The sequence below is a fragment of the Scyliorhinus canicula genome, chromosome 6 (assembly GCF_902713615.1).
Source record: "Scyliorhinus canicula chromosome 6, sScyCan1.1, whole genome shotgun sequence".
Classification (NCBI taxonomy): Eukaryota; Metazoa; Chordata; class Chondrichthyes; order Carcharhiniformes; family Scyliorhinidae; genus Scyliorhinus; species Scyliorhinus canicula.
Genome location: NC_052151.1, coordinates 144054000 through 144079252, shown reverse-complemented (window position 1 = coordinate 144079252; position 25253 = coordinate 144054000). Strand labels below are relative to the sequence as shown.

Here is a 25253-nt window from a genome sequence, read left to right as displayed (position 1 = left end):
GAGGGTGTGCAGAGGAGATTCACTAGGTTAATCCCAGAGCTGAAGGGGTTGGATTACGAGGACAGGTTGAGTAGACTGGGACTGTACTCGCTGGAATTTAGAAGGATGAGGGGAGATCTTATAGAAACATATAAAATTATGAAGGGAATAGATAGGATAGATGCGGGCAGGTTGTTTCCACTGGTGGGTGAAAGCAGAACTAGGGGCATAGCCTCAAAATAAGGGGAAGTAGATTTAGGACTGAGTTTAGGAGGAACTTCTTCACCCAAAGGGTTGTGAATCAATGGAATTCCTTGCCCAGTGAAGCAGTAGAGGCTCCTTCATTAAATGTTTTTAAGATAAAGATAGATAGTTTTTTGAAGAATAAAGGGATTAAGGATTATGGTGTTCGGGCCGGAAAGTGGAGCTGAGTCCACAAAAGATCAGCCATGATCTCATTGAATGGCGGAGCAGGCTCGTAAGGCCAGATAGCCTACTCCTGCTCCTAGTTCTTATGTCATCAAAACAGTCATTGACTGAGGTTGGCATCAAAGAGTCTCAGCAAAATTGAAGTCAATGGGAATCAGGAAGAAAACTCTCCACTAGTTGAAGTTATACCTAGCAGAAAGGAAGTTGGTTGTGGTTGTCAGAGGCCAGTTATTTCAGCCCAGGGCATCACTTCTGGAATTCCTCCAGGAAGAGAGGTAGAGGTGCTAGCCAGCAACTGTCGAGGAGAGAAGCGGGGTGACTCATGACCTCCAAGCTAGGGCTGAGGAGGGTGGGTGGGCACCCACCAAAAAGAACAAAGGCCACCAGGCTACATAGCCAGCAACAGTGGCCAGGCAGTCAGCCAGGAGCACATGCAGTTGACGAGGCCCGAGGCCCAGCCATTCAAGCAAGAGCATAGAGGTGAGCAGAGCAGCAGTTGGGAGGTGCAAAGGAGGCCAGGCAAGCGCTGGTATCGTGCCTCGGGGAATCGGGGAGCGGCAACCAGCTGGGGCAGAGTGACAGACCAGCCAGGCAACAGAGCTGAAAACGAGAGGGCTGGGCAACAACCAGACTGGACGGTGAGGGCGAGAGAGCAGAGGATAGGCCAGATAGCCAGCAGCAGAAGCCAGGCATCCAGCCAGGAGCACAACGGTCATCGATGGTCGATGCCTGGCCATCCATGCCGTAATTGGGGGCGGTCTCAACCAAGAGGGCGAGCAAGAGCCCTCAAAAGTATAGGACTACCTCTGCAGTGTGTAATGTTCAAAGGGACATGGGTGACCTTGTCAATAAGTCACTGAAGGCTAACATACAAGTGCAGCAAACAATTAGGAAGGCTAATGGTATGTTGGCCTTTATCGCAAGAGAATTTGGGTACAGGAGTATCGCAGTCCTGCTTCAACTGTATAGAAACTTGGTTAGAACAAGGTGTAGTTTTTGTTCCACTACCTTAGAAAGGTTATTATTGCCACAGAGAGAGTGAGCAAATGCACTCGGCTTATTCCCAAAATGCAGGACTGTCCTATGAGGACCAATTGGGGAAACACCGTCTGTATTCTCTCGGGTTTTGAAGAATGAGAGCTGATCTCTCCTGGTTGGGGAGTCTAGAACTCGGGGACAATTTCAAACTAAGGGGGAAGCCACTTAGGAGCAAGAAGAGGAGAAATCTATTTACTCAGAAGTGTGTGAATCTTTGGAATTCTCTACCCCAGAGGGCTGTCACTGAATATAGTTAAAGTAAAGATTGACAGATTTTTAATTACCAATGACCTAAAGGGATAATATGGGAAAGGGGCATTGAGGTGGATGGTCAGCCATGAATGGAAGAGCAGGCTCATTGGGCCTAATGGCCTACTCCTATTTTCTGTTCTTATGCTTGATCCGCCAAACTGAGGTAGCTGATTTCAGTTGGAGCCAGTAGGCCAGTCAGCCACAACATTCCTGGGCTACAAAAAAAAAAGGAAAATTAAACACAGTCCAGGCTCCCATTACCCTGCAATTCTTTTGTAAGTCTCTGCTCATAGGTGAAGAACGGCCATTTTGGTAAGGTACCAGAGGATGTGCATGGAACCAAATCAGTCATCAATGAGCAAGATCGGAATAGAAATAAAAACCGGAGGGTGAAAGGTGCACTGTAGGGATTCTATGACTCCATACTCGTCCACCCTAACATCCATCATAGAATACGTTAGCAAGTTGAGTATATCAGCAGTAAACATCTCCATAATCAATCAGCAATAGCTGTATTTTGATCGGGGTGATTTTTCTTTTACTTTTCTTTGGGGGGGCAGTGGGGTGAAGAAATATTAGTTAAGTTGAATCCTTCCAATGGTCTATCGAGTAGCCCAACAAAAAACTGAAAATTTCCTAATAAAGTCAGGAAAGCACAAGTTCCTGTTGAAGCAAGAATCCAAACACGGAGGATAAGCAGATAGATTTGAATGAAGTAGGGTCAGAGGAAGCTTTTGTGGAGCATAAACATTGGGACAGACCAGCTGGGCTGAATGTCATGTTTCTTTGCTGCAAATTCCATGTAGGACTTACACATGACTCGTCACTTTTTGAAAAATATAATGCAAAAGGAGAACTTAAAAAAAATTTTAGAATACCCAATTAATTTTTTCCAATCAAGGGGCAATTTAGCGTGGCCAATTGATCTACCCTGCATATCTTGGGATTGTGGGGGTGAAACCCACGCAAACACGGGGAGAATGTGCAAACTCCACAGGGACAGTGACCCAGTACCGGGATCGAACCTGGGACCTCGGTGCAGTGACGCAGCAGTGCTAACCACTGCACCACCATGCTGCCCTTATGCAAAAAGATAATGAAGTAGAATATTTTATAGATACCATACAGTACCTGATCTCAATACACTGGTCCTGAACCACTGCCAACAACTTCCCATTCCTGTCAGAAAACAAGAGATAACTGAATGTAAAGTTTTCATGCATATAAACTTTGAACAATCAACATTACATACAGATCTAAAACTTTAATACTCAAAAGATAGCACATGGGGCTCAACAAAGTTGCTTACTAAAAATGAGGTTCAATCAGCAAAAACTTGTTTGCATGAAAATAGTCCATGTGAGGTATTAAAACTGTAGAAGTGTTAATCACAACTTTACAAACAAAATGCTAGGCATCATAGGGGCACATTTTCAGGCCAGTACTTGGTATTATCTATCCGAATAAAACAAGCCAAAGGCAATGCTGACTGAGGTGATGTCAAATGCACTAAAAGCTGTCTTAAAAAAAGATGGGGCTTTTATTTTAATAACCAGCTTAAATTTGGCTTATTATACCCGAGTAAATGTCTTGTAGCTTCACTTTTTTAAAAATCCATACCAATGTAAGTGTAATGTAAGGGTATATGGGACCATAATTTGCTATCTAAATAATGATACTTGTCGTTATTTCCATAACTTTAGGCAAGGATTAAATATGAATATAAAGAAATTGGTGTCAGATATGTGGTTCACGTTTAGGGTTCAGGGGCTGGTTTAGCACAGTGGGCTAAATAGCTGGCTTGTAATACAGAACAAGGCCAGCAGCGTGGGTTCAATTCCCGTACCGGCCTCCCCGAACAGGCGCCGGAATGTGGCGACTAGGGGCTTTTCACAGTAACTTCATTGAAGCCTACTTGTGACAATAAGTGATTATTATTTTATTATTATTCTTACATTAGCTTCACAAAAATGTGTCGTCTAATTTACAATCGAAACGTGCTGAATGCTGTGAAACTGCTGTACTTGCACAGGGAACATGAGCTAAACCGATCACAGAAAGTTATGTTTTGTTGCTTTTTGACAAACCAAAAGTGACTTCATATTGAAAACAAACTAGTGCTGTCTCTTTTTCAGACCATATTGAACAGATAAAGGGTTCATTTAGAAAAATGCCAAAATAGGTCATTCTCAAGTCATTAGCCCTGAAAGCTTCTCAGATTATGATAATTGAAAAACAATACTGCATATTAACTTAGTTTATTTATAGAAGGAAATTACAACACAAAAAATAATGTAAGCATCAACTGTGATACTTACCTGGCTACAACAAGTTGCCAGTTGATCTGTTTATTAACCAATAGAAGAAAGCTTGGAGAGAGCAAAGAGCTGGAATGGCTGCATAAGAGAAAATTCAAAAAGAATGTGACTGTTAAAAAACTGTCTTAAAACAACTAAGAAAATATTATTAAACATGATATTAATGCAGTTCACTAAGAACACAGTGAATTGAGAATAGGTGTTGTCACTTTAAAGTTTCAAAAGTGGAGCAATAAACAAAAGTGGAAGGCAGCACGGTAGCACAGTGGTTAGCACTGCTGCTTCACAGCTCCAGGGTCCCCAGTTCGATTCCTGGCTTAGGTCCCTGTCTGTACAAAGTCTGCATGTTCTCCCCACGTTGTGTGCGGATTTCCACCGGGTGCTCTGGTTTCCTCCCACAGCAGGTTAATTGGATTTGGTTATGCTAAATTGCTCTTAGTGTCCAAAAAGGTTGGCTGGGATTGCTGGGTTGGGGGGATAGTGTGGAACTGTGGGCTTGGGTGGGGTGCTCTTTACAAAGGCCGATGCAGACTCAATGGGCCGAGTGGCCTCCTTCTGCACTGTAGATTCTATGATTCTATGAAACAATTTCCTTTAATAATAAAAATTATTGCAACCTCTTCTGACAAGTTAAATTGACAAGAAACTCATGTCATTTGATTAAGTGTCTGAACTAAAAACGCTTTGCTCTGCAAAAGTGGTCAATAATAAACTTGAGGTAGCTTCAAACTCTGTGACACACTCCTCCCAACATCCCCACCAAAAATTCAAGGAAAATGCAAGGAAAATATCAATTGCAATTACCTATACCCGACATATTGAACGAGAAATTTAAAGGGACCTGAAATGCAAAGAAAATTGTTTTAGAGATCAGGAATGATGACTATTCATTCACAACATTGTTAACATTTTTAGATGTATCTCAATACATATTCAAAATTCAAAGTATTTAAATGTAGCAATATTTTTGTATTTGTTGGTATAATAAACCTAACTACAAATCTGACAGTTTTCCCTATTGACCCAACCAATATACCTAGAGTATGCATCTCTAAAGATAGTAGGTTGTTTTTTAAATTGACGTTGTTTGGATTTCAGGTTAGATTTTCATCCAATTTAAAATATATTTCTGAAGTAGAGAGACACAAATTTTTGTTTCAGATTAAGACAACATCATTTTGCACAAAGGTGAAAAGTTAGACAAATCTTACAAACCAACTTCTGTGAGAAAGCCAAATATATCCCGTGGCGGACAAACATCAACTTTATAAATAAAACTTCACATTTGGGAAATGTAGGTACAGTAGCACAAACCAAACTCAATCATAAACACGCAGATTTTTTTTTTAACAAGCCTCTTGTTAACAGGGAGAAAATCAGTCAGTGCAGTTACATTGCTTACTTTTCCAAAACATCTGTTGTGTTAACATAACAGTAGTTTTAGCTAGTAAAAAGTCTCATTTATAGTTATTTCATCTTTTAAATACTCCCTCACCCAAAAAAATAGGGTTGGAAATTTACCCCAATTTCTTCACCTTGATCTTCAGGTTCAAATGCTACTTACCAGAAATGTTTTTTACAATAATGGATCCATGTTCTCGGTTGCCCCTAGGCTGCACCAAGATAAAACAAAGGCGTTAAATTGCACATTATAACACAGTAAACACGTCATACCTTCAACAACACTGTTTGAAAATTTAACAAAGTTATGAATCCTATGTCACAGGACAGTGTTGCAGGAGGTCCTCAGGATAGTATCTATCCTGGCCCAACCATTTTCAGTTGCTTCATCAAAGACCTTCCCATATCAGGAAGTCAGAAAGAGGATGTTTGCTGCTGATTACAAAGTGACCAGTGTCATTCTTGACTCCAGATACTCAAGCAGTGCGAGTCCATAACATTCAGGCTTGAGCTATTTAAAACGGGAGGTAGAAAATAAAAACAGGGAATTATAGACCAGTAAGCCTGACGTCGGTAGTGGGAAAAATTCTAGAATCCATCATCAAAGATTTTATAGCAGAGCACTTAGAAAACAGTGGTAGGATCAGATAGAGTCAGCACGGATTTATGAAAGGGAAATCATACTTGGCAGTTTCCGGAATTATTCGAGGATGTAACTACTAGTAGAGTTGATTTAGTTGAGCCAGCGGATGTGGTTTATTTGGACTTTCAGAAGGTTTTTGACAAAGTCCTGCATAAGAGAGTAGCGTGTAAAATTAAAGTGTATGGGATTAGGGGTAGTGTGTTGAGATGGATAGAAAACTATATAGCAGACAGGGAACAAAGAGGAATTAACGGGTATTTTTCAAATTGGCAGGCAGTGACTAGTGGGGTACCACAGAGATTGGTGCTGGGACCCCAGTTATTCACAATATATACTAATGATTTAGATGAGGGAACAAAATGTAATATCTCCAAATTTGCAGATGACACAAAGCTGGGTGAGTGGGTGAGCTGTGAGGAGGATGCAGCGATCCTTTAGTGCGATTTGGACAAGTTGAGTGAGTGGACAAATGAATGGCAGATGCAGTGTAATTTGGATAAATATAAAGTTATCTACTTTAGTAGCAAAAACGGTAAGGCTGACTATTAAATAAATGGCCATAAATTAGGAGAGGGGAATGTGCAACAAGACATGGGTCCTCGTACACCAGTCACTGAAGATAAGCTTGCAGGTACAGAAGACGGTAAAGGGAAATGGTATGCTTGGGCTCATTGCGAGAGGATTTAAGTACAGGGGCAGGGAGGATATCTTGTTGCAATTATTCAGGGCCTTGGTGAGGTCACACCTGGAAAAATGTGTTCAATTTTGGTCTCCTTATCAGGGGAAAGATGTTCATGCTATAGTGGGAGTGCAGCGAAGATTCAACAGACTGATTCCTGGGACAGCGGGATTGACATACGAGGAGCGATTGAGTCGATTAGCATTGTATTCGCTGGAGTCCAGAAGAACGAGGGGGGGGAATCTCATGAAAACCTCAAACGCTAACAGAATAGATGCAATAAGGATGTTCCCGATGGTGGGGGTGTCCAGAACCAGGGATTATAGTCTGAAGACATGGGGGAGACCATTTAGGACAAAGGTGAGGAGAAATTTCTTCATCCTACTGGTGAACCTGTGGAATTCGGTACCACAGGAATTAGTGGAGGCTAAAACATTGTATGTTTTCAAGAAGCAGTTAGATATAGCACATGGGGCGAAGGGGATCAAAAGATATGGGGGAACAGCGGGATCAGGCTATTGAGTTGGATGATCAGCCATGATCATAACGAATGGCAGAACAGGCTCCAAGGGCCAAATGGCCTCCCCTCCTGCTCCTACTTCTATGTTTTTATAAGTGGCAAGAAACATTTGCACAACACAAGTGCCAGGCAATGACCATCTCTAACAAGAATCTAACCATCTTCCCTTGACAGTATTACCATCACTGAATCTTCCACCATCAACATGTGGATGTTACCACTCACTTGAAACTTTACTGGATCAGCCATGTAAATATTGTGGCGACAAGAGCAGGTCAGAGGCTGGGAATTTTGCACTGTTTAACTCACCTCCTGAGTCCCCAAAGTCAGTTCACCATTGGTAAGGCACAATGGGATTAAATGCAGTGCAGTTTCAACCACATTCTAGAAACTCAACGCACCCAGGTCAAAGCAACCTATTTGACCACACACCTTCCTAACCTGGAACCATATCTCCAATTCTTCAGTGGTGCTGCATCAAAATCCCTTCACAGCGTCACATGTACCTGCACCACATGGACTGCAACAGTTTTTAAAAAACAGCTGGCCAGCACCTTCTCAATGACAATTAGGGATGTCAAACAAATTCTGACTTTCCCAGCAACCTCCACATCCCATGAAAGAACAAAAAATAAGTATAACATATCCTGCCATCAACAGCCCGTCACACATATCACCCATTATAATTAGGTTTGCATTACAAAAGTTGCCAGTCTCACAACATAATAAGATTCCATAATAATTTGCTTACAACAGCTTTAACATTAAAAGTAATTCATAGTTAGAGGTGATATTTTCCCTTACCAGTTCATTATCTTACAAAGCCAAACACAAACATTAAGTAGGTTTGCATTTTCATTTTTCAATTTAAACTCTGGTGCATGACCTGGGAATACCGATGTTGACTATCACAACACAAGCTTCCCATGACGAGGTGGACATCACAGAAATATATACTGTGCTACATACATTTTAATACATCTTTGCAATGTCAAAACATTTCTGACAATTATCTGGTAAAGAAAGATGTTTATTAACTACTCCAGTCAGATCCAGTCCAGCAATAGAAGTACTTTACCATATCACTATATGTCCATTGAGAGAAAGTCAGGCAGATTAAAGAAAGCTAAAAGATACTTTAAAGGGTAGGTCATATGCTTTACATCCTTTTGGGCCACTGGTAGACATGTTTTTTAAAAGAAATTTAGAGTACTCATTTTTTTCCAATTAAGGGTCAATGTTGTGCGGCCAATCCACCTAACCTGCACACCTTTGGGTTGTGGGGGTGAAACCCACGAAGACATGGGAAGAATGTTCAAACTCCACATGGACAGTGTCCTGGGGCCGTGATCGAATCCGGGTTCTCAGTGCCGTAGGCAGCAGTGCCAACCCAATGGGCATTGGTAGACATGGTAATATCTTTGGAACGTTACATGGAACGTTCCTGAATGCATCTGATAAAGTTCCATACAAAAGCTCATAAAATTGAAGGCAATGGACCTGGTTAGAAACCAGGTTGGATGGTAGAAGACAAAGTCTGGATAATTTCAAATGGGCATTAATTGATGAAGTAAATGAACAAAACCAAAATGAACAAAAACAAGATTTTAACTGGGGAGCTACTCAGATCCAGTTTGGACCAAAAAGGACAGTCCCAAGTATTATTTAAATGGTGAAAGGCTAAGAGTGGATGTTCAAATAGATTCAAGACTGATTCTATGATTCCATGAGTCCATTTACACACATCATTAAAATGCAACAAAAGCAAAGTACTGCAAATTCTGGAAATATATTTAACTCAGTCTTGAATATAGTCTATCGGCACGATTTAACTACCATGTTGCGCTCACACGGATCCGATCGTGTCGGTTAAATAGCGGGAGGGGCCAAAATTGAGAACCGTGCCAGGCGCGAATCAGTTTACTGTCTAACCGGCCCCCTCCCAATGGCGAATTCTGGATCACGGCCAAATATGGAGAACATATCATTAATCCCAATTTGCATTAATTTTCATCTCATTAGCGAGATTTCGATTTTGATTTGTCACGTGTACCGAGGTACATACGCAATGTAAATACATAGACATAGGGTGAAGCATAAGGAGTGTAGTGCTACACAGTACCGAAGGTGGTTGATGAGGGAAACTGAGGAGGTGAGTAGCCATTTCAATTTTTGGGCATGCAGCTCAAGGGCACTGGAGCTGCTGTCCTAGTGCTTGGGGGGTTGGGCTTGGTCGGGAGGCTGAAGCATTCCAGATCGGGGTTTGCCCCTGTGCCGGGGCAGAGGGTGAAGGGCTTTTCGGCTGTGAGGCCTTCAAGCCATCTTTAAAAATTGTAGATACCTGTCACAGAGACAACTACAGCTGCTGCCTGTCTGTCCTACCAAACACTTGCAGGGCAGAATCCTACTCTTGGTTACATGCTAAAGATCACTTTAACTCCCTTTGACTGTGAGCAGCCGCCAGCTGAAGCCTACTGCTAATAAGGAATTGGCCAAGCTAATTGTGAGAGCACTTCACAGCCTCAGGTTGTGTTTGCTGCTTGCTCCTGCTGGTGACTGCAGATGCCTGGAGGCTGCTGTTGCTGCTTGCTACTGCCTTTTCTGCTTGCCTACTGCCTCTTCCCCTTGGCTTACTTACTGCTTTCTGGATGAAGAAAAGTAGTCGTCTATTGGTCTCTTTTACTACTGGTCTGAGGATGCAGGAGGGCTTGCTCGGGCAGTCTGGATGTTTTTTTAAAAAGCCCGTTTTGTGCTTTGACTGTGTATTCTGTTCTGGACTTGTGGGTCACCTGTTAGATCCCCCTGTGTTCCTGTGGCCCGGAAAAGTTGGTGATGAAAGATCAGACGCCGATACTGCAACAGTGACCCAAGCCGGGAAGCGAACCTGGACCCTGGAGCCGTGAAGCAACTGTGCTAACCACTGTGCTACTGTGCCGCCCTAAAATAATAATAATCTTTTATTGTCAGAAGTATGAAGTTACTGTGCAAAGACCCGAGTCGACACATTCCGGTGCCTGTTTGGGTAAGCCGGTCCGGGAATTTAACCCGTGCTGCTCGCCTTGTTCTGCATTACAAACCAGCTGTTTAGCCCACTGAGTTAAATTGGCCCATGTCCAGTAGCCATCTACTGTTCTAGTTATCGGAGCCGTGTGGGTCTCTGATGTTCCTTGGTATCCTTTTGCACTGTGTTTGGTCCATCTTTGCCGGGGAGGGGGGTGGAATTGTATGATGGATACCATGTCACAGCGAATTATCTTTTTGCCAGTTGCAGCCCCTCTTGCCTCTGTGGCCTGGGAGTGGCTGGAAGATGTTGCCAGTACTGGAGATGGAAGGTGGTTTTCACTCTCCCTCCCTCCTCCGCTATGCTCCAGGTCGGTGGGATCTTCTATTGGTTGGCTTACCAAGTGGCTTTCCACTGATGCAAGTGCAGTAGGGGCTGTGGTTTTGCACCATTGCCAGTGAATTGCTTTTTTGTCCTGTGGCTGAGAGCTTGTCTGCTGCAACCCCTCTCACTTCTACAGCCTGGACCCCGGAGATGGGGTGTTCTCTCTCCTAATTCCAGCAAGAAGACGCTGCAGGACCTGGTGTGAGACATTGCTCCAAATAGTCCTTTAGATGACGCCATTGAAGGAATGCTTTCACAGATTGCTGATGCTTTTTGTTGCTGGTGTGGTGAGTGTTGCATGTATCTTGTACTTCACCATGGGTTAAACATGCTGGAAGTCAAGGCTGTTCAATTTCACCTTGAGCACCTGTAGAATGTGTGAATGCCAGGATTTGGTTCTGGTGAGATTAGGCCATGTGGGAGTCACACATTGATGGACAGATGATTTCTACCACAAATTTCAGGACATGATAACACATTCTCAGGCTTATCCTCTGTTTCTGTTGAGGAACCTGCAAGGGTTGATGCCGTGTGTTTGTTTTTTTTGTGAAAATTAGCTGATATAGCTTTGTATTGGTACCAACATGAAACGGCGATGTTTCCTTGTTGTTTAATGGTTAGTGTGTTATGTGGAATGGTAAGTCGTTGATTTTCAAATCTTTGTTGCTGATGACGGTTTAATAAACAAAATATTCCAGCCCAACTGTGCCCCTCTTACGATGCTTCATTCGCGGACGGGTGTCCCTTGAGAAAGTGAATGTGGTCCACTGTACAATTACGGCCTTCCTTGCCTGGTAGCACTGCAGGGTCTGGGGTGCTTTATAGACACTTTTGATCACATTTTGGTTTGAGTTTTTTTAAGTTTCAGTTGATCTTTATTTTAGTTTGGGCAGTGCCCCATCAGGATTTATCCCTTAATTTGTTTACTTTTGTTTAATCGGTTCGACTTCAAAGTAGCGCAAGTGGCTGCTCCTCGGTGCACGTGCCATGTCTAAGATGATGATCACAATCAGTAAGAATAAACAACACTTCCTCCACGATGGTCCTCAATACCAGGACCCCTCAAGGCTGCGTACTTAGCCTCCTACTATACTCCCTATACACACATGACTGTGGCAAAATTTGGCTCCAACTCCATCCACAAGTTTGATGACCACACAACCGTAGTGGGTCAGACCTCTAACAACAATGACTCAGAATACAGGAGGGAGATAGAAAACCTAGTGAAGTGGCGTAACAACAATCTCTCCCTCAATGCCAGCAAAACTAAAGAGCTGGACATTGGTTTCAGGAAGCTAAGTATCGTTCACACGCAAATCACCATGAATCTGTTCTGGTCCACCCACGTCGACGCTACAACCAAGAAAGCACAACAGCGGCTATACCTTCTCAGGAAATGGAGGAAATTCGTCATGTCCACACTGACTCTTACCAACTTTTACAGATGCAGCATAGAAAGCATCCTATCTGGCTGCATCACAGCCTGGTATGGCTGCTCAGCCCAAGACCATAAGAAACTTCAGAGAGTTGTGAACATAGCCCAGTCCATCACACAAACTCGCCTCCCATCGATTGACTCTTATCTATACCTCCTGATGCCTTAGGAAAGTGGGCAATATAATCAAAGACCCCCTCCCACACGGCTTATTCACTCTTCGAACTTCTCCCATTGGGCAGGAGATACAAAAGTCTGAGAACACGCACCAATAGACTCAAAAACAGCTTCGTCCCCGTTGTTACCAGACTCCTGAATGACTCTCTTATGGACTGAACTGATCTCTTCATACATCTTCGCTACTGAGTAGTACGACACTCCTGTATGCTTCACCCGATGGCAGTGTCTATGTATTTACATTGTGTATTTTATGGCTGCCCTATGAATTTTCTTTTCATGTACGGAATGATCTGTCTGATCTGTATGCAGAACAATACTTTTCACTGTACCTCGGTACATGTCACAATAAACCAATCAAATCCAATCATTGCATCACATTTCAATCAAACTTTGAAGCCTGAACAGTTTGCTTGAACACTAGAAGTGTCGGCACCATCGAGGCAGCAGCCAATAATCAAACATTCAAAGAACTGGGCTTCAGCAGTGGGGATATCCTCGTGACCAAAGGCTAATAGTTGGAACAGGGGAAGGAACCTGAGCACAGTCTTCCTATTGTTCTCAGCACGGGTCTGGGGTAGTAGGGCCTCACGGTAGCATGGTGGTTAGCATCAATGCTTCACAGCTCCAGGGTCCCAGGTTCAATTCCCGGCTGGGTCACTGTCTGTGTGGAGTCTGCACGTCCTCCCCGTGTGTGCGTGGGTTTCCTCCGGGTGCTCCGGTTTCCTCCCACAGTCCAAAGATGTGCGGGTTAGGTGGATTGGCCATGCTAAATTGCCCGTAGTGTAAGGTTAATGGGGGGATTGTTGGGTTACGGGTATACGGGTTACGTGGGTTTAAAGTAGGGTGATCATTGTTCGGCACAACATCGAGGGCCGAAGGGCCTGTTCTGTACTGTTCTATGTCTATGTCAGGGGCTCTTGATGTGGCCGGGGGTGAGTGCGCAGAACAAAGTTTTCCAGCATAACTGGCTCACTGGATGGCACTTTGCGAGAAGGCGGGACACACTAGGATGGGGGAGGCTTGGGGATTTGTGGGTCCTGGGGTGGAAGCCCCAACTGTTTATCGGTCTCTCTCCACCATCACCTGGATGCCCTGGTAATTGATGGCACGCGTGTCACCCTGCATGCTCCTAAACATCAGGGTGTGCCCTTCGTTGACAGGAAGGGGTTCCACTCGCCGTATGTCCAACTCGTATGTGACCACCATCTCCGGACCATGCATGTTTGTGCATGCTTCTCAGGGAGTGTGCATGACAGTTACATTCTCCGCCATCTATGAAGACCACCTCAGGATGAAGGGTTGGCTCTTTGAGTACCCCTTGATACCCTGGCTGATGATGCCAATGCGGAGACCGAGATGGAGACCTGTTAACGAGGCCCGTGCTGTCATTGAGCGGTGCATTGGACTTCTCAAAATATGGTTCCAATGCCTGGACCACTCTGGTAGTGCACTGCAGTACACCCCCCAGAGGGTCTCCAGATTTGTGGTGGTCCGCTGTGCCCTCCACAACCTGACACAGCAGCGGAACAACATGCTGGAGGAGGAGGGACTAATGGCCTCGTCTGAGGTGGTGGTGGACCAGGAGATGATGGAGGATGAGCCGCGGGAAGACCGGCAGGAGGATGGAGGGCAGGCGGCGGCAAGGGTCCGACATTCCTGGAGAACCAGGGAGGCCTCATCCTCAACCTCAACTGATTCTCAAAGGTCAAAGCCTTGACTGTCAGCTCATTCCCCCTCCCCCCACTCCCTTCCTTCCCCTCTATTCCCCTCCTTCCTCCCCCATTCCCCTCCTCCCCATTCCCGTCCTTCCTCCCCCCATTCCCCTCCTTCCTCCCCCATTCCCCTCCTTCCTCCCCCCATTCCGCTCCTTCCTCTCCCATTCCCCTCCTTCCCCCCCATTCCCCTCCTTCCTCCCCTCCCCACATTCCTCTCCTTCCTCCCCCCAAGTCCCCTCCTCCCCCCATTTCCCTCCTTCCTCCCCTCCCCCCATTCCACTCCTTCCTCCCCTCCCCCCATTCCCCTTCCTCCCCCCATTCCCCTCCTTCCTCTCCCATTCCCCTCCTTCCTCCCCCATTCCCCTCCTTCCACTCCTTCCCCCACATTCCCCTCCTTCCTCCCCCCCAGTCCCCTCCTCCCCATATTCCCCTCCTTCCTCCCCCCCATTCCACTCCTCTCCCCCCATTTCCTTCTTTCCTCCTGCCCCAAACCTTCATTCCTCCTCCTCCTCCCCATTTCCCCAGCCCCCCCCCCCACCCCCCAATCACCCTGTTTCACCCTTCCAGGGTCTGTAACATCACCGCAGGGTGATGGGCCTGTGTTGGCACTGTCAGCGGGTCACCATGAAGGCAGGATAGTGATAATCACTCACTGTGAGGAAAGCTCTGGTGCTCCTCAGTTTATGTCAAAGTCGAACTCCTGCCTTTCTGCTGACAGCACACTCACATCCATCCTCTGAATGGGGTCTGCATCGGGGCTGCACATGTATCAGGTATAACATGTTTTAACAGTGAACATTGGACATTTCCATTTTCGCTAGCTAGATGACCATCTCACCCTCCACCCCAAACCCCAGTTCCCACTCAGTGCTCCTCAATCTTCTTGATCTTGTGTGGTCTAGTGTTATGTCTAGATCTGTCCCCAGGATGCACATCAGAGATGGTGGGGGGAGAATCGGAAGAACTGGACACCTCCACCTCTGTTGTCTCCTTGGTGGCAGGCCCTGGATTGGCCTCCAGCGCTTCCTCCTCACTGACAGTGCCCGCAAGGCCTGGGGGTCTCCATGTGATGGAGGGGCAGCTGGAGTGAGCTTCAGAGGTGTGTGTTCCACCTGGCTCTGCCAGTCCTGGCGCCTCCCCATTGTCTGCATCATCGCGTCAACACCCTCTCAAATGTTCCTCAGTGACTGGGCTACGTTCTGCAGTGCCACAGCAATGTCCACCTGCGTATAGGACATGTCTCTCAGTGAATAGGGCATGGTGTTGAGGCCCTCGTCATGGACTGAGCCATGCCTTGTACTCCACCACTCAAGATCCTGACCCTGTGCTACAGGCTTTCCAACGTGGCCACCACCCTAGCAGTGTTGGCCTCAGTGTCACTATTGTCAGCATCATCTCGTGTGACTGTATCCTTTGAAACTCCAATCAGCTATGCACTCACTGGGGCAGCACGGTGGCCTAGTGGTTAGCACAACCGCCTCACGGCGCTGAGGTCCCAGGTTCGATCCCGGCTCTGGGTCACTGTCCGTGTGGAGTTTGCACATTCTCCCCGTGTCTGCGTGGGTTTCGCCCCCACAACCCAAAAATGTGCAGAGTAGGTGAATTGGCCACGCTAAATTGCCCCTTAATAGAAAAAATAATTGGGTAATCTAAATTTAAAAAAAAAAAAAAAAAGCTATGCACTCACTGAAATGTCGCTGACGTCCCCTCCTGAATCTCACGGCTGTGTCCTAGCATCTACATCATCTGTGGAATAACCTTGTCCAGAGGCTCAGCTTCTGAGTGAGACTCAGCTGTGTCCTGGAATCTCACGGACCTCCGACTGCTGACTCCCTTGGGCGTTTCTGCCTCCACCTGATGGGCATCAGCAACTGTGTGGTGCTCACCAGATTGTGTCCCAGACTCCTGTCTACTAATGTCGTCCACCGATGTGTGTGTCTCTGCGTTGGTGGAAACTGGGGGTGATAGCTGTGATGCCTCAATGGTGGTCTCCTGGGAACTCTCCTCTGAGGTGGTCTCTTGGGTGGCGGGAGGGGGAAACAACTTCGGATGGCCCGGCCCCATCAAATGGAGATCGTGCGAGAGTATGTAGTCAGTGAGAGGGAACAATCATTTTGTCTGATACGAACTCACTTAATAAGTCACCTGGATAAACGGGCAGTGGACCCTCACATCTACTGCGCAGGCAAACCTTGCTGAAGGTGACTGCTCTCATAAGAACATAAGAACTAGGAGCAGAAGTAGGCCATCTGGCCCTTCGAGCCTGCTCCGCCATTCAATGAGATCTTGGCTGATCTCTTGAGGACTCAGCTCCACTTACCCACCTGAACACCATAACCCTTTATTCCTTTATTCTTCAGAAAACTACCTAACCTTATCTTGAAAACATTTAATGAAGGAGCCTCAACTGCTTCACTGGACAGGGAATTCCATAGATTCACAACCCTTTGGGCGAAGAAGCTCCTCCTAAGCTCAGTCCTAAATCTACTTCCCCTCGGACAACCCCGCGATTTCCAGGTTCCATTCCTCATAGTGGGAGTGAGGATATAGATCTCTAGTACTCCTTCCCCCCACTCCCACCCCCCACAATTCTGGCCCTTTCCAGCTTATTATGAGCTATTTTCTCCTGTGGGGACAAAGAGAGAGCTTTATGAGCCACGTGATTGATGGATCAGGGGGTTCTACAGCAGGTGGCATGTGTGGACGTCGCAACTGGACATGAAGGGGCTGTGCTGGTAGGCGCCAAGGGTTCCGGGGGAGGGGGGAGATTTGAGGGGTGGCACGCAGAACTGATACCAGGGGAGAGGTGGTAACTTACCCTTGCAGCTCGGCGGAGGTCGTTGGTCTGCTTCCCACATTGGACACTGGTCCTCCACTCGCACTGACAGCCGCTGCCACCGCCTCCCAGGCGGTTTTGGTGACCCTGCTGCTGGTCGTCCAACCCTCTTGGGGAAACAGAATGCCCCATCTCACATCGATGCAATCCAGAAGCCTGTCCAGGTCGGCATTTCCACAGTGAGGAGCAGGTCTGCATGCTGCCATGCTTGTGTATTGATTAGGAGTGAGTGGTGAGTGCTTAAAATCAGCTCCCATTTGTTCGCGGCGATATGATGAGGCACAAGTCTGGTGAATCAGACAGCGAGACAGCCAATATTGGTGAGGCGCTCGTGGGGTCTCATTTTCAGCACTAAGTGCCGTTAAATACAGGCAGCAGTCTCGCCAACGCAGCTATCGAGAAACACCCCTCCATTCGCACACAAAAGGACACTTCGAAGTTTTTATGTAAAATCACGCCCAAGATCTCATTCTGCACTGCTCTCAGGGGTGGAGAAGTTCAAAGATTAAAGACTCTCCAAAAATTCATTTCCATCTTAAATATGGACCTCTTTATTCTGAAACTAGATATGCCCAGTGCTAGATTTTCTCACAGACAAAACCATCCTCTCAGCATCTACCCTGTCAATCCCCCTATGAATATTACATGATTCCAGAAGATCATCTCTCATTCTTCTAAACTCCAATGTGTACACATCCAGCCTTTAATTCATAAGAGAACCTTTAATCCTGGGCAAAAACCTTGTGAATTTCATCTGAACCACCTCCAATACAAATATATCCTACCTTAGATAAGGAAGCCAAAACTGTAGGTTGCATTCTCGGCACACTCTCTGTACACAATGCCCTGTACTTCTGTAGGAAGACTTATTTAATTTATACTCCACCATCCCCCTAGCAATAAAGCCCAACATCTAACTTGCCTTCCTAATTCCTTGCTGTACCTGCACAATAACTTTTAATAAATTGTGCACGAGACCAACCAGATACTTCTGTATTGCAACATTCTGTAGTCTCTCTCAATTGAAACATTTTTCTTTTCTATTCTTCTCAGAAAAGTGGAAACCTCACATTTTCCCACATTATATTCCACCTACTGAATATTTGCCCACTCACTTAACGGATGTAAATCTCTTTGGAGACTCTTTGTGTCCAGCTCACAACTTGGTTACTAACCTATATGCGCATCATTAAGAAACTTGGCAACAGTTCTTGTTATTAATATAGGTCAGAAATACTATGTAATAGTTGAGGTCCTAGCACTGATTCCATTAGTTTGAATTTGCCAACCTAAAGATGACCCATATATCCCGACTTCTTAGTTCCTGTTAGTTCGCCAAACCTCTATCCATTGAGAATTTATTTTCCGCTGATGGGTGATTCTCAGACAAAGGGGCATAGGATTGAAATCAGACGCAGATCAGAATCATAGAATCCCTGCAGGGCAGAAGGAGGTCATTCGGCCAGTCAAGTCTACACTGACCCTCTGAAAGAGGACCCTACCCAGGTATACGCCTCTACCCACCTCGCCCTATTCCCGTAACCCTGCAACCTAACATGCACATTTTTAGACACTAAGGGGCAATTTAGCATGCTCAATCCACCTAGCCTGCACACCTTTGGAATGGGGGAAGAAACCAGAGGAAACCCACACAGACATAGGGAGAAAGTGCAAAGTCCACACAGACAGTCATCCAAGGGCGGAATTGAATCCAGGTCCCTGGTGCTGTGAGGCAGCAGTGCTAACAACCACTGTGCCACACGTCAGTCAAGCGAGAAGTTAGGAAATAATTTAATAATAATCGCTTATTGTCAAAAGTTGGCTTCAATTAAGTTACTGTGACAAGCCCCTAGTCGCCATATTCCGGCGCCTGTTCGGGGAATTGAACCCGCGCTGCTGGCCTTGTTCTGCATTACAAGCCAGCAGTTTAGCCACTGTGCTAAACCAGCCCCTTTCACAAAGGGTGGTAGAAGTGCGGAACTCCTACATATTGCACAGATGCTAGCTCAATTAATAATTTCAAGTTTGAGACAATAGATTTTTGCACGTCAACAGTGGAGAAGGATATGAAGCAAAGGCAGGCAAAAGATGTTACAGTACAGGCCAGCCATGCCCTCATTAAGTGGCACAGATCAAGTTCCAGGAGTTGAATGGCTTATTCCTGTTTCTACATTTTTATCCAACCTACTTGCAAGTATTTGTAATCTAAGGAAAAGTTTAATTAGACTTTCCTGGTTAGCACTGGGACTGCGGCGCTGAGGACCCGGGTTCGAATCCCGGCCCTGGGTCACTGTCCGTGTGGAGTTTGCACATTCTCCCCATGTCTGCGTGGGTTTCACCCCCACAACCCAAAGATGTGCAGGTTAGGTGGATTGGCCACGCTAAATTGCCACTTAATTGGAAAAAAATAATTGGCTACTCTAAATTTATAAAAAAAAAAATTTTTTAAATTAGACTTTCCTGAAATCCTTTTTCATTAATTCATCTTTCTAATGTAATATTAATCTTTAAGTCTGTTAAGCAGGAAAGTGCAAATACATTTAAAACAGGGACCAAGGCGGTGAACAAAGCTTGGCCCCACGGAATGGCCAGGGTGAAGTACTCAACTGAGTAACGAGAGACTGAATTAAAGATGTATCAGTTAACACTGAGTCTTAACTTTCAAGATTTGGTAATAATTGATGCTTGCTCCAGGGAAAATAGCAAGCCGTGTAATAAGGAAACCTATGGGCATAAATCAGACCTTTTCATTGGGGGTTGCTAAACAATCCAGAGATTGCTGCTGAATTATACATAATAAAAGACAGACTTATAATTCAAGGCTTCACTTGATGGAATTGCAATTATAGGTAACAGGAATGAAATTATCGATAAGGTAACAGAATAAGTTATATCAATCTCATCTGCCAATGCAAAAAAGCTTAATGTGTAAGGAACCAGCGTTTTAACTGAAGCAAATGATGAGGATAGTGCAATTAAAATACAGCTTGATAGTAGGAGAACTGAATGACATGTAATGCAAAAATGCGTGGATTGTCATATAGCTGAGATTTAAAACGATTTAAAAGTGGCAATATTAGATAAGTATTTATGCTGAATCGCTTATGGGGAAGCATAGTGGTTAGCGTTGCTGCCTCACAGCGCCAGGAGCACAGGTTCGATTGCAGCCTTGGGTGACTGGCTGTGTGGAGGTTACACATTCTCCCATGGGTTTCCTCCAGGTACTCTGGTTTCCTTCCACAGTCCAAAGGTGTGCAGGTTAGGTGGACTGGCTATGTTAAATTTGCAGGGTTGCGGGGATAGGGTGGGGAGTGGGCCGAGGTAGATTGCTCTTTCGGAGGGGTGGTGCAGGCTCGATGGGCTGAATGGCCTCCTTCTGCACTGTAGGGATTCTATGACGGGAAGCAGAGAGCAATGTTGGGAGGCTGTTTTTGTGGCTGGAAACCTGTGTTCAGGGATCGGTGCTGGCTCCCTTACTTTTTGTAGTGTACATCAATGATCTGGTCATGAATGTAGGTGATATAAGGTTTGCAGCTGACACAAAAATCGGTTGTAAATAGTGAGGGGGAAAGCCTTAGTTTACAGGTTGGTTAGATAGGCAGAACAGTGGAAAATGAAATTTAACCCTGTAAGTGTAAGGCAACACATTTTGAGAGGACTAACAAGGTAAGGGAATACATGGCCGCAATGGGCCGAAGGACTTCTTTCTGTGTATAGACAAAAATCTCTGACTCTTGTTTGCAAATACAGAACTCAGACTGAAGCACATTTAATTCTCCAACCTAGTTATAATCAGATGTGGGTGAAAGAATGTTTTTAAGTTTTACTACTGCAAGTACTGTATGTTTAATAAATATATAACCCTGGACCTCAATTCTCAAGAAACATATTGATTTAAGCAGTGGATAGAATATTTATTCCCTCTAATATGAGCCCAAGTCATGTTGTTGATGTGCGATTGGCACTGATTCTGACTACAAAGCATCCCCTTGAGGCCAGAAACCATCAACATAATGTCAACGAATTTCCATCACCTCTTCTTCCACTGCCATTGGGATCTTCCCAATATCCCCTCCACCACAGGCTTTCCCCATCACACTCCTCACCATACAGACACCCCACTATCACCCCACACCCCTAACAGGCTCTCTTACCACTCCCCGAAAAGGATTCCCCCATCACCTCCCCTCCTAGAATAGGCTCTGCCCCATCATACCAGCAGTAACTTAATTAAATTGCTACTTTCAAATACAAAATGTTCCAAGGCACTTCACAAGCATCTTATAAAGAAATGTTTAACACTGAGCAACAAAAGGGGGTATTGGGGTAGATGTCAAAATCAAGGCTTTAAGGAAGATTAGGGAGAGCGATGGAGTCATATCTAGGGAATGATGTTTCAGCAGGGACTGAAGACACTGGCTTCAGTCTTCCTAATATTTCACTGGAGGAGCTCTCTGCTTAGTCAGCACTGGGTGCTGGATAAGCAGTCCAATAATTCATCAAACTGGAGAAGTCAAGAGAGGTGGTGGTGGTGAGGGAAAGCTGGTTGTCGTCAGCATATACATGAAAACTATGCTTTTGGATGATGGCGTCAACAGGCAACATGTGGATGGAGGCCACAAGGGTGCCTAGGATAGATTCCCTGGGGGACCCCAGAGTTAACTGTGCAGGATCAGAAAGATAAACCATTGCAAGTGATTCTCTGGTTATAATTAGATGGCTGAAAAGCAGGATTGAACAATCTTCTACAAGCTTTCCAAACAGTGATTTTTCCTCAGGTCACCTTGGTACCTTTGCTAATGACTTTAAAGCTGAGTCCTCTGATTCGCCACCCTTCGGTCAAGAGAGCAGTTTCTTCACCATCTGGTCTGTCTAAGCCCCTCATGATTTTGAACAACTCTATCAAATCTATTCTCAACTTTATCTTCTCTGAGGAGATCACCCCGAGCTTCTCCAATCTATTCAATAACTTAAGTACTTCATACCTGAAACCATTCTCATAAATCATTTCTGCACTCTTTCTAAAGCCTTCACATCCTTCCAATGGTGTGATGCTCAGAAATCAACACAATACTCCAACTGAGGCCAAATCAGTGTTTTATAAAGGTTCACCATAACTTGCTTGCTTGCTTTTGTGCTCTGCCTCAATTTATATAAACCAGAACACCAAGGGGGCGATTCTCCAACATGGAGCCCAAGTGTTTGCACCGTCGTGAACGCCGTCGCGTTTCACGATGGCGCGAACCAGGCCCGGGTACGACTGATTCTGGCCTCAAAAGGGAGCCAGCACGGCGCTGGAGCAGTTCACGCCGCTCCAGTCTCCTTTCCCGGCGCCGCGCCAACCCACGCATGCTCAGTTGGGCCGCGCCAACCTGCACGTGCGGGTGGGACTTCTTTAGCAAGCACCAAACGCGCCCGTGCAAATGCGCCGATTCTCCGCACCTCAGAAGATTGCGCACGGCGTCGGGGCGCGGTTGCGGCGATTCTCTGGCACGGTGCTTGGAGATTCACCCCCCAAATGCCTTGTTAATCATTTTCTCAACCTGCACTGCCATCTTCAATTATTGTCCATATTATCCCCAGGTTTCTATCCCAATGTACCTTTTAGTTTATATTGCCTTTCCTCATTCTTCACAAAATATATTATTTTGCATGAAGTGTCAAGCCTTTCAACTAGCCTGTGACTTCTTGAAATGTAACTGCGCTCCTCAGTTCACACTTCTAAACTTTATCATCTGCAAATTTTGAAATCGTGTCCTGTACAACCAAGTCTAAGCCATCAATATAGGTCAAGAAAAGTAGCAGGGGACTCAACTGTATATTGTTGTCAAACCATCTGTGATTGTTATAAGAGCCATTTTGGTACTGCAGCAGAGGTGGAAAACTGATGGGGCAGCACAGTAACATAGTGGTTATCACAGTTGCTTCACAGCTCCAGGGTCCCAGATTTGATCCCCGGCTTGGGTCACTGTCTGTGTGGAATCTGCATGTTCTCCCAGTGTCTGTGTGGGTTTCCTCCGGGTGCTCCGATTTCCACCCAGTCCAAAGATGTGTAGATTAGGTGGATTGGTCATGCTAAACTGCCCTTAGTGCCCAAAAAGGTTGCGTGAGGTTACTGGGATAGGGTGAAGGTGTGGACTTGGGTAGGGTGCTTTTCCAAGGGCTGGTGCAGACTCAATGGACCGAATGGCTTCCTTTTGCACTGTAAATTATATGGGGACGTGGAGGGAAGTTGGATGGTCAGTAATTTAGTGAAAGTGGGTTTATGGGGAACAGGAGGTGGGTCGGTGGACAAGTTTGGGGAGCTAATAGATGGCATGTGGGGAGTCGGGAGAGAATCTAGAGGGAAAGAGGCGTCAGGGGAGTTTGATCTTGTGGGCTCGAGTAAAGGAGGGAAACAGCTGATTGGATGGTCTCGATCTTAGTGAGAAAGAAGCATGAGCCCCTCGCACTTGTCGGGTGCGGCGAGAGGAGTTTGTGCTTTAATTTCTAATAGATAAAATAAACAGGGTTATCTTTATATTGCAGAAAAATCCGGGAATATTTGGTGGTTTGAGCAGAACTTGAGGGTGCTTCAAATGGTCCAGCCAGGTGTAGCATTGAATGGTTAAACCAGCTGTGCACCATACCTTCCAGTTGTGGCTGGGCAGGCACCCCCTCCCGTGACTGACTGTCTCTGTGTGTGTGTGTCTGTGTCTGTGTCTCTCTCTCTCTCTCACCGGTGCCTCGCTCTCCTGCAGCCACTCGCTGTGAACCAGCAGATCATACAGAACGTTCTCCTCTTCGCCCGCCATCGTCACCAGCGGAAACGGTCGGGGGGAACGTCTGTGGTGTGACACCGGAAAACTGTAGATCCTGTCCGTCACTAAACACGTTCGGGTCCGATAATAATCTGTTTTTAAGTAATTGAAGCACGCGGCGAGAGGCCCCCGGTCATTTCGGCCTTTGTTTGATAACATTCATCTGTAGATTAAACCGATCCTTAAATTTAGACGGTGGCTCTGTCCATATTGGTGAGAGACCGATCTCCGCAGCCTCCAGCCAGGGCTCAGACCCGGAGCTGGCGCCAGATCTTCCAGCGGGGCCAAGATGGCGGCGTTTTCAGGTCAGTCTCCGGCTCTGTCTCAAATCCTCCTGCTCTCCACTCGGCATTAAACAGCTGCACGGGCAGCTAGTTTAACATTGCTGCTTACGGAGATGTTTAGGGACATTTTTGTCCCTCGTTCCTTCCTCTCTGTTACGATCTCGTGATGGTCCGAATGGATCCCCGGCCGACTGGCAGCCTTCCAACTGCTGGAGTTGGAGGTTGTCATTCATTAGCGGTACCACGGGCTTTCGTTCACATCATGACTGCCAACCAAGTGACCCGAGCAGCCAACCCCCTTCCACTTCCCATTCCCATCGATGCTGCTTAAAACTTGCCTCTTCGATTCAGTTTCAGGTCTGAAAGCACCTTGTATTGCTCATTGTCTGATAAAGCTGTGAAATGCTTTGGGATGGTTGACTATGTCAAAGGTGCTCAATATATGCGTGTGACTTGGCAAAAGCACTCATATTAGAGTATAATATCACGGTAGTATTCAAAATCTTTCACTCTTGTATGGGATCCAAGTTTCGATGGCAGGTTCAGCATTTGTTGCCATTGTTAATTGCCCTCCGGCCATTTCGGAGGACAGTTAAGAGTCAGCCACACTGCTGCATGTCTGGAGTAACATGCAGCCAGATCAGATAAGGATGGTGGTTTACTTCCCTCAAGGGCATTCGTTAACCAGATAGACCTTTAGGACAATCAACAATGGTTTTATGGTCACCGTTACTGAGATTAGCTTTACATTAACGATTTCTTTACTAAATTTAAATTCCACCGGCTGGTGGGGTGGATATGATGGCTTCACAAACACCCAAAATGAAGTTACATTCCTGCCTCTGCCCTTTGAATGAGAGGTGGCTGTGTTCACTGCTGCCATTTCTATAGCGGCGAGGTGCAGCAGGAGCTATGAGGAGAGATTGAATAGACTGGGATTGTTCTCCCTAGAGAGATGGAGGCTAAGGGACGACCTGATAAAAGTTTATAAAATTATTAGGGGTATAGATAGGGTGAACTGTTAGAGGCTTTTTCCCAGGGCGCAAATGACAATTGCAAGGGGCACAAGTTCAAGGTGAGGGGGGAAAGGTTCAGTGGAGATGTGCGGGGCGAGTTTATTACACAGAGTGTGGTGGTGGCCTGGAATGCACTGCCAAATGAGGTGATTGAGGTAGATACGTTAGCGACCTTTAAGACTTATCTGGATAGGCACATGAACAGATGGGGTATAGAAGGATACAGGAGGTTGATAGGACAGGTGATCGGTGCAGGCTTGGAAGACCGAAGGGCCTGTTCCTGTGCTATATTATTATTTGTTCTGCCCGAGTCGGATTTGAATATGTGTCCAGAGTATTAGCC

General features: G+C 45.7%; 2 protein-coding genes across 3 annotated transcripts in view; one reads left to right on the top strand and one right to left on the bottom strand.

Annotated features, from left to right (window-relative positions):
• nbas (NBAS subunit of NRZ tethering complex) overlaps positions 1 to 23796 on the bottom strand; it is a 339860-nt gene extending 316064 nt beyond the window's left edge. For both annotated transcript variants that reach the window (XM_038800239.1, XM_038800240.1), the window contains exons 1-5: positions 23530 to 23796; positions 5581 to 5629; positions 4821 to 4857; positions 4017 to 4094; positions 2830 to 2877 (exon numbers count right to left, since the gene is read on the bottom strand). In XM_038800239.1, coding sequence (XP_038656167.1) covers positions 2830 to 2877; positions 4017 to 4094; positions 4821 to 4857; positions 5581 to 5629; positions 23530 to 23769 — 452 coding nt within the window. In that variant the 5' untranslated portion in view covers positions 23770 to 23796. The remainder of the gene's footprint in view (positions 1 to 2829; positions 2878 to 4016; positions 4095 to 4820; positions 4858 to 5580; positions 5630 to 23529) is intronic.
• Positions 23700 to 25253, top strand: part of ddx1 (DEAD (Asp-Glu-Ala-Asp) box helicase 1) — a 63274-nt gene continuing 61720 nt past the window's right edge. Inside the window, 1 exon segment of the mRNA XM_038800241.1 lies at positions 23700 to 23915. Coding sequence (XP_038656169.1) covers positions 23900 to 23915 — 16 coding nt within the window. The 5' untranslated portion in view covers positions 23700 to 23899.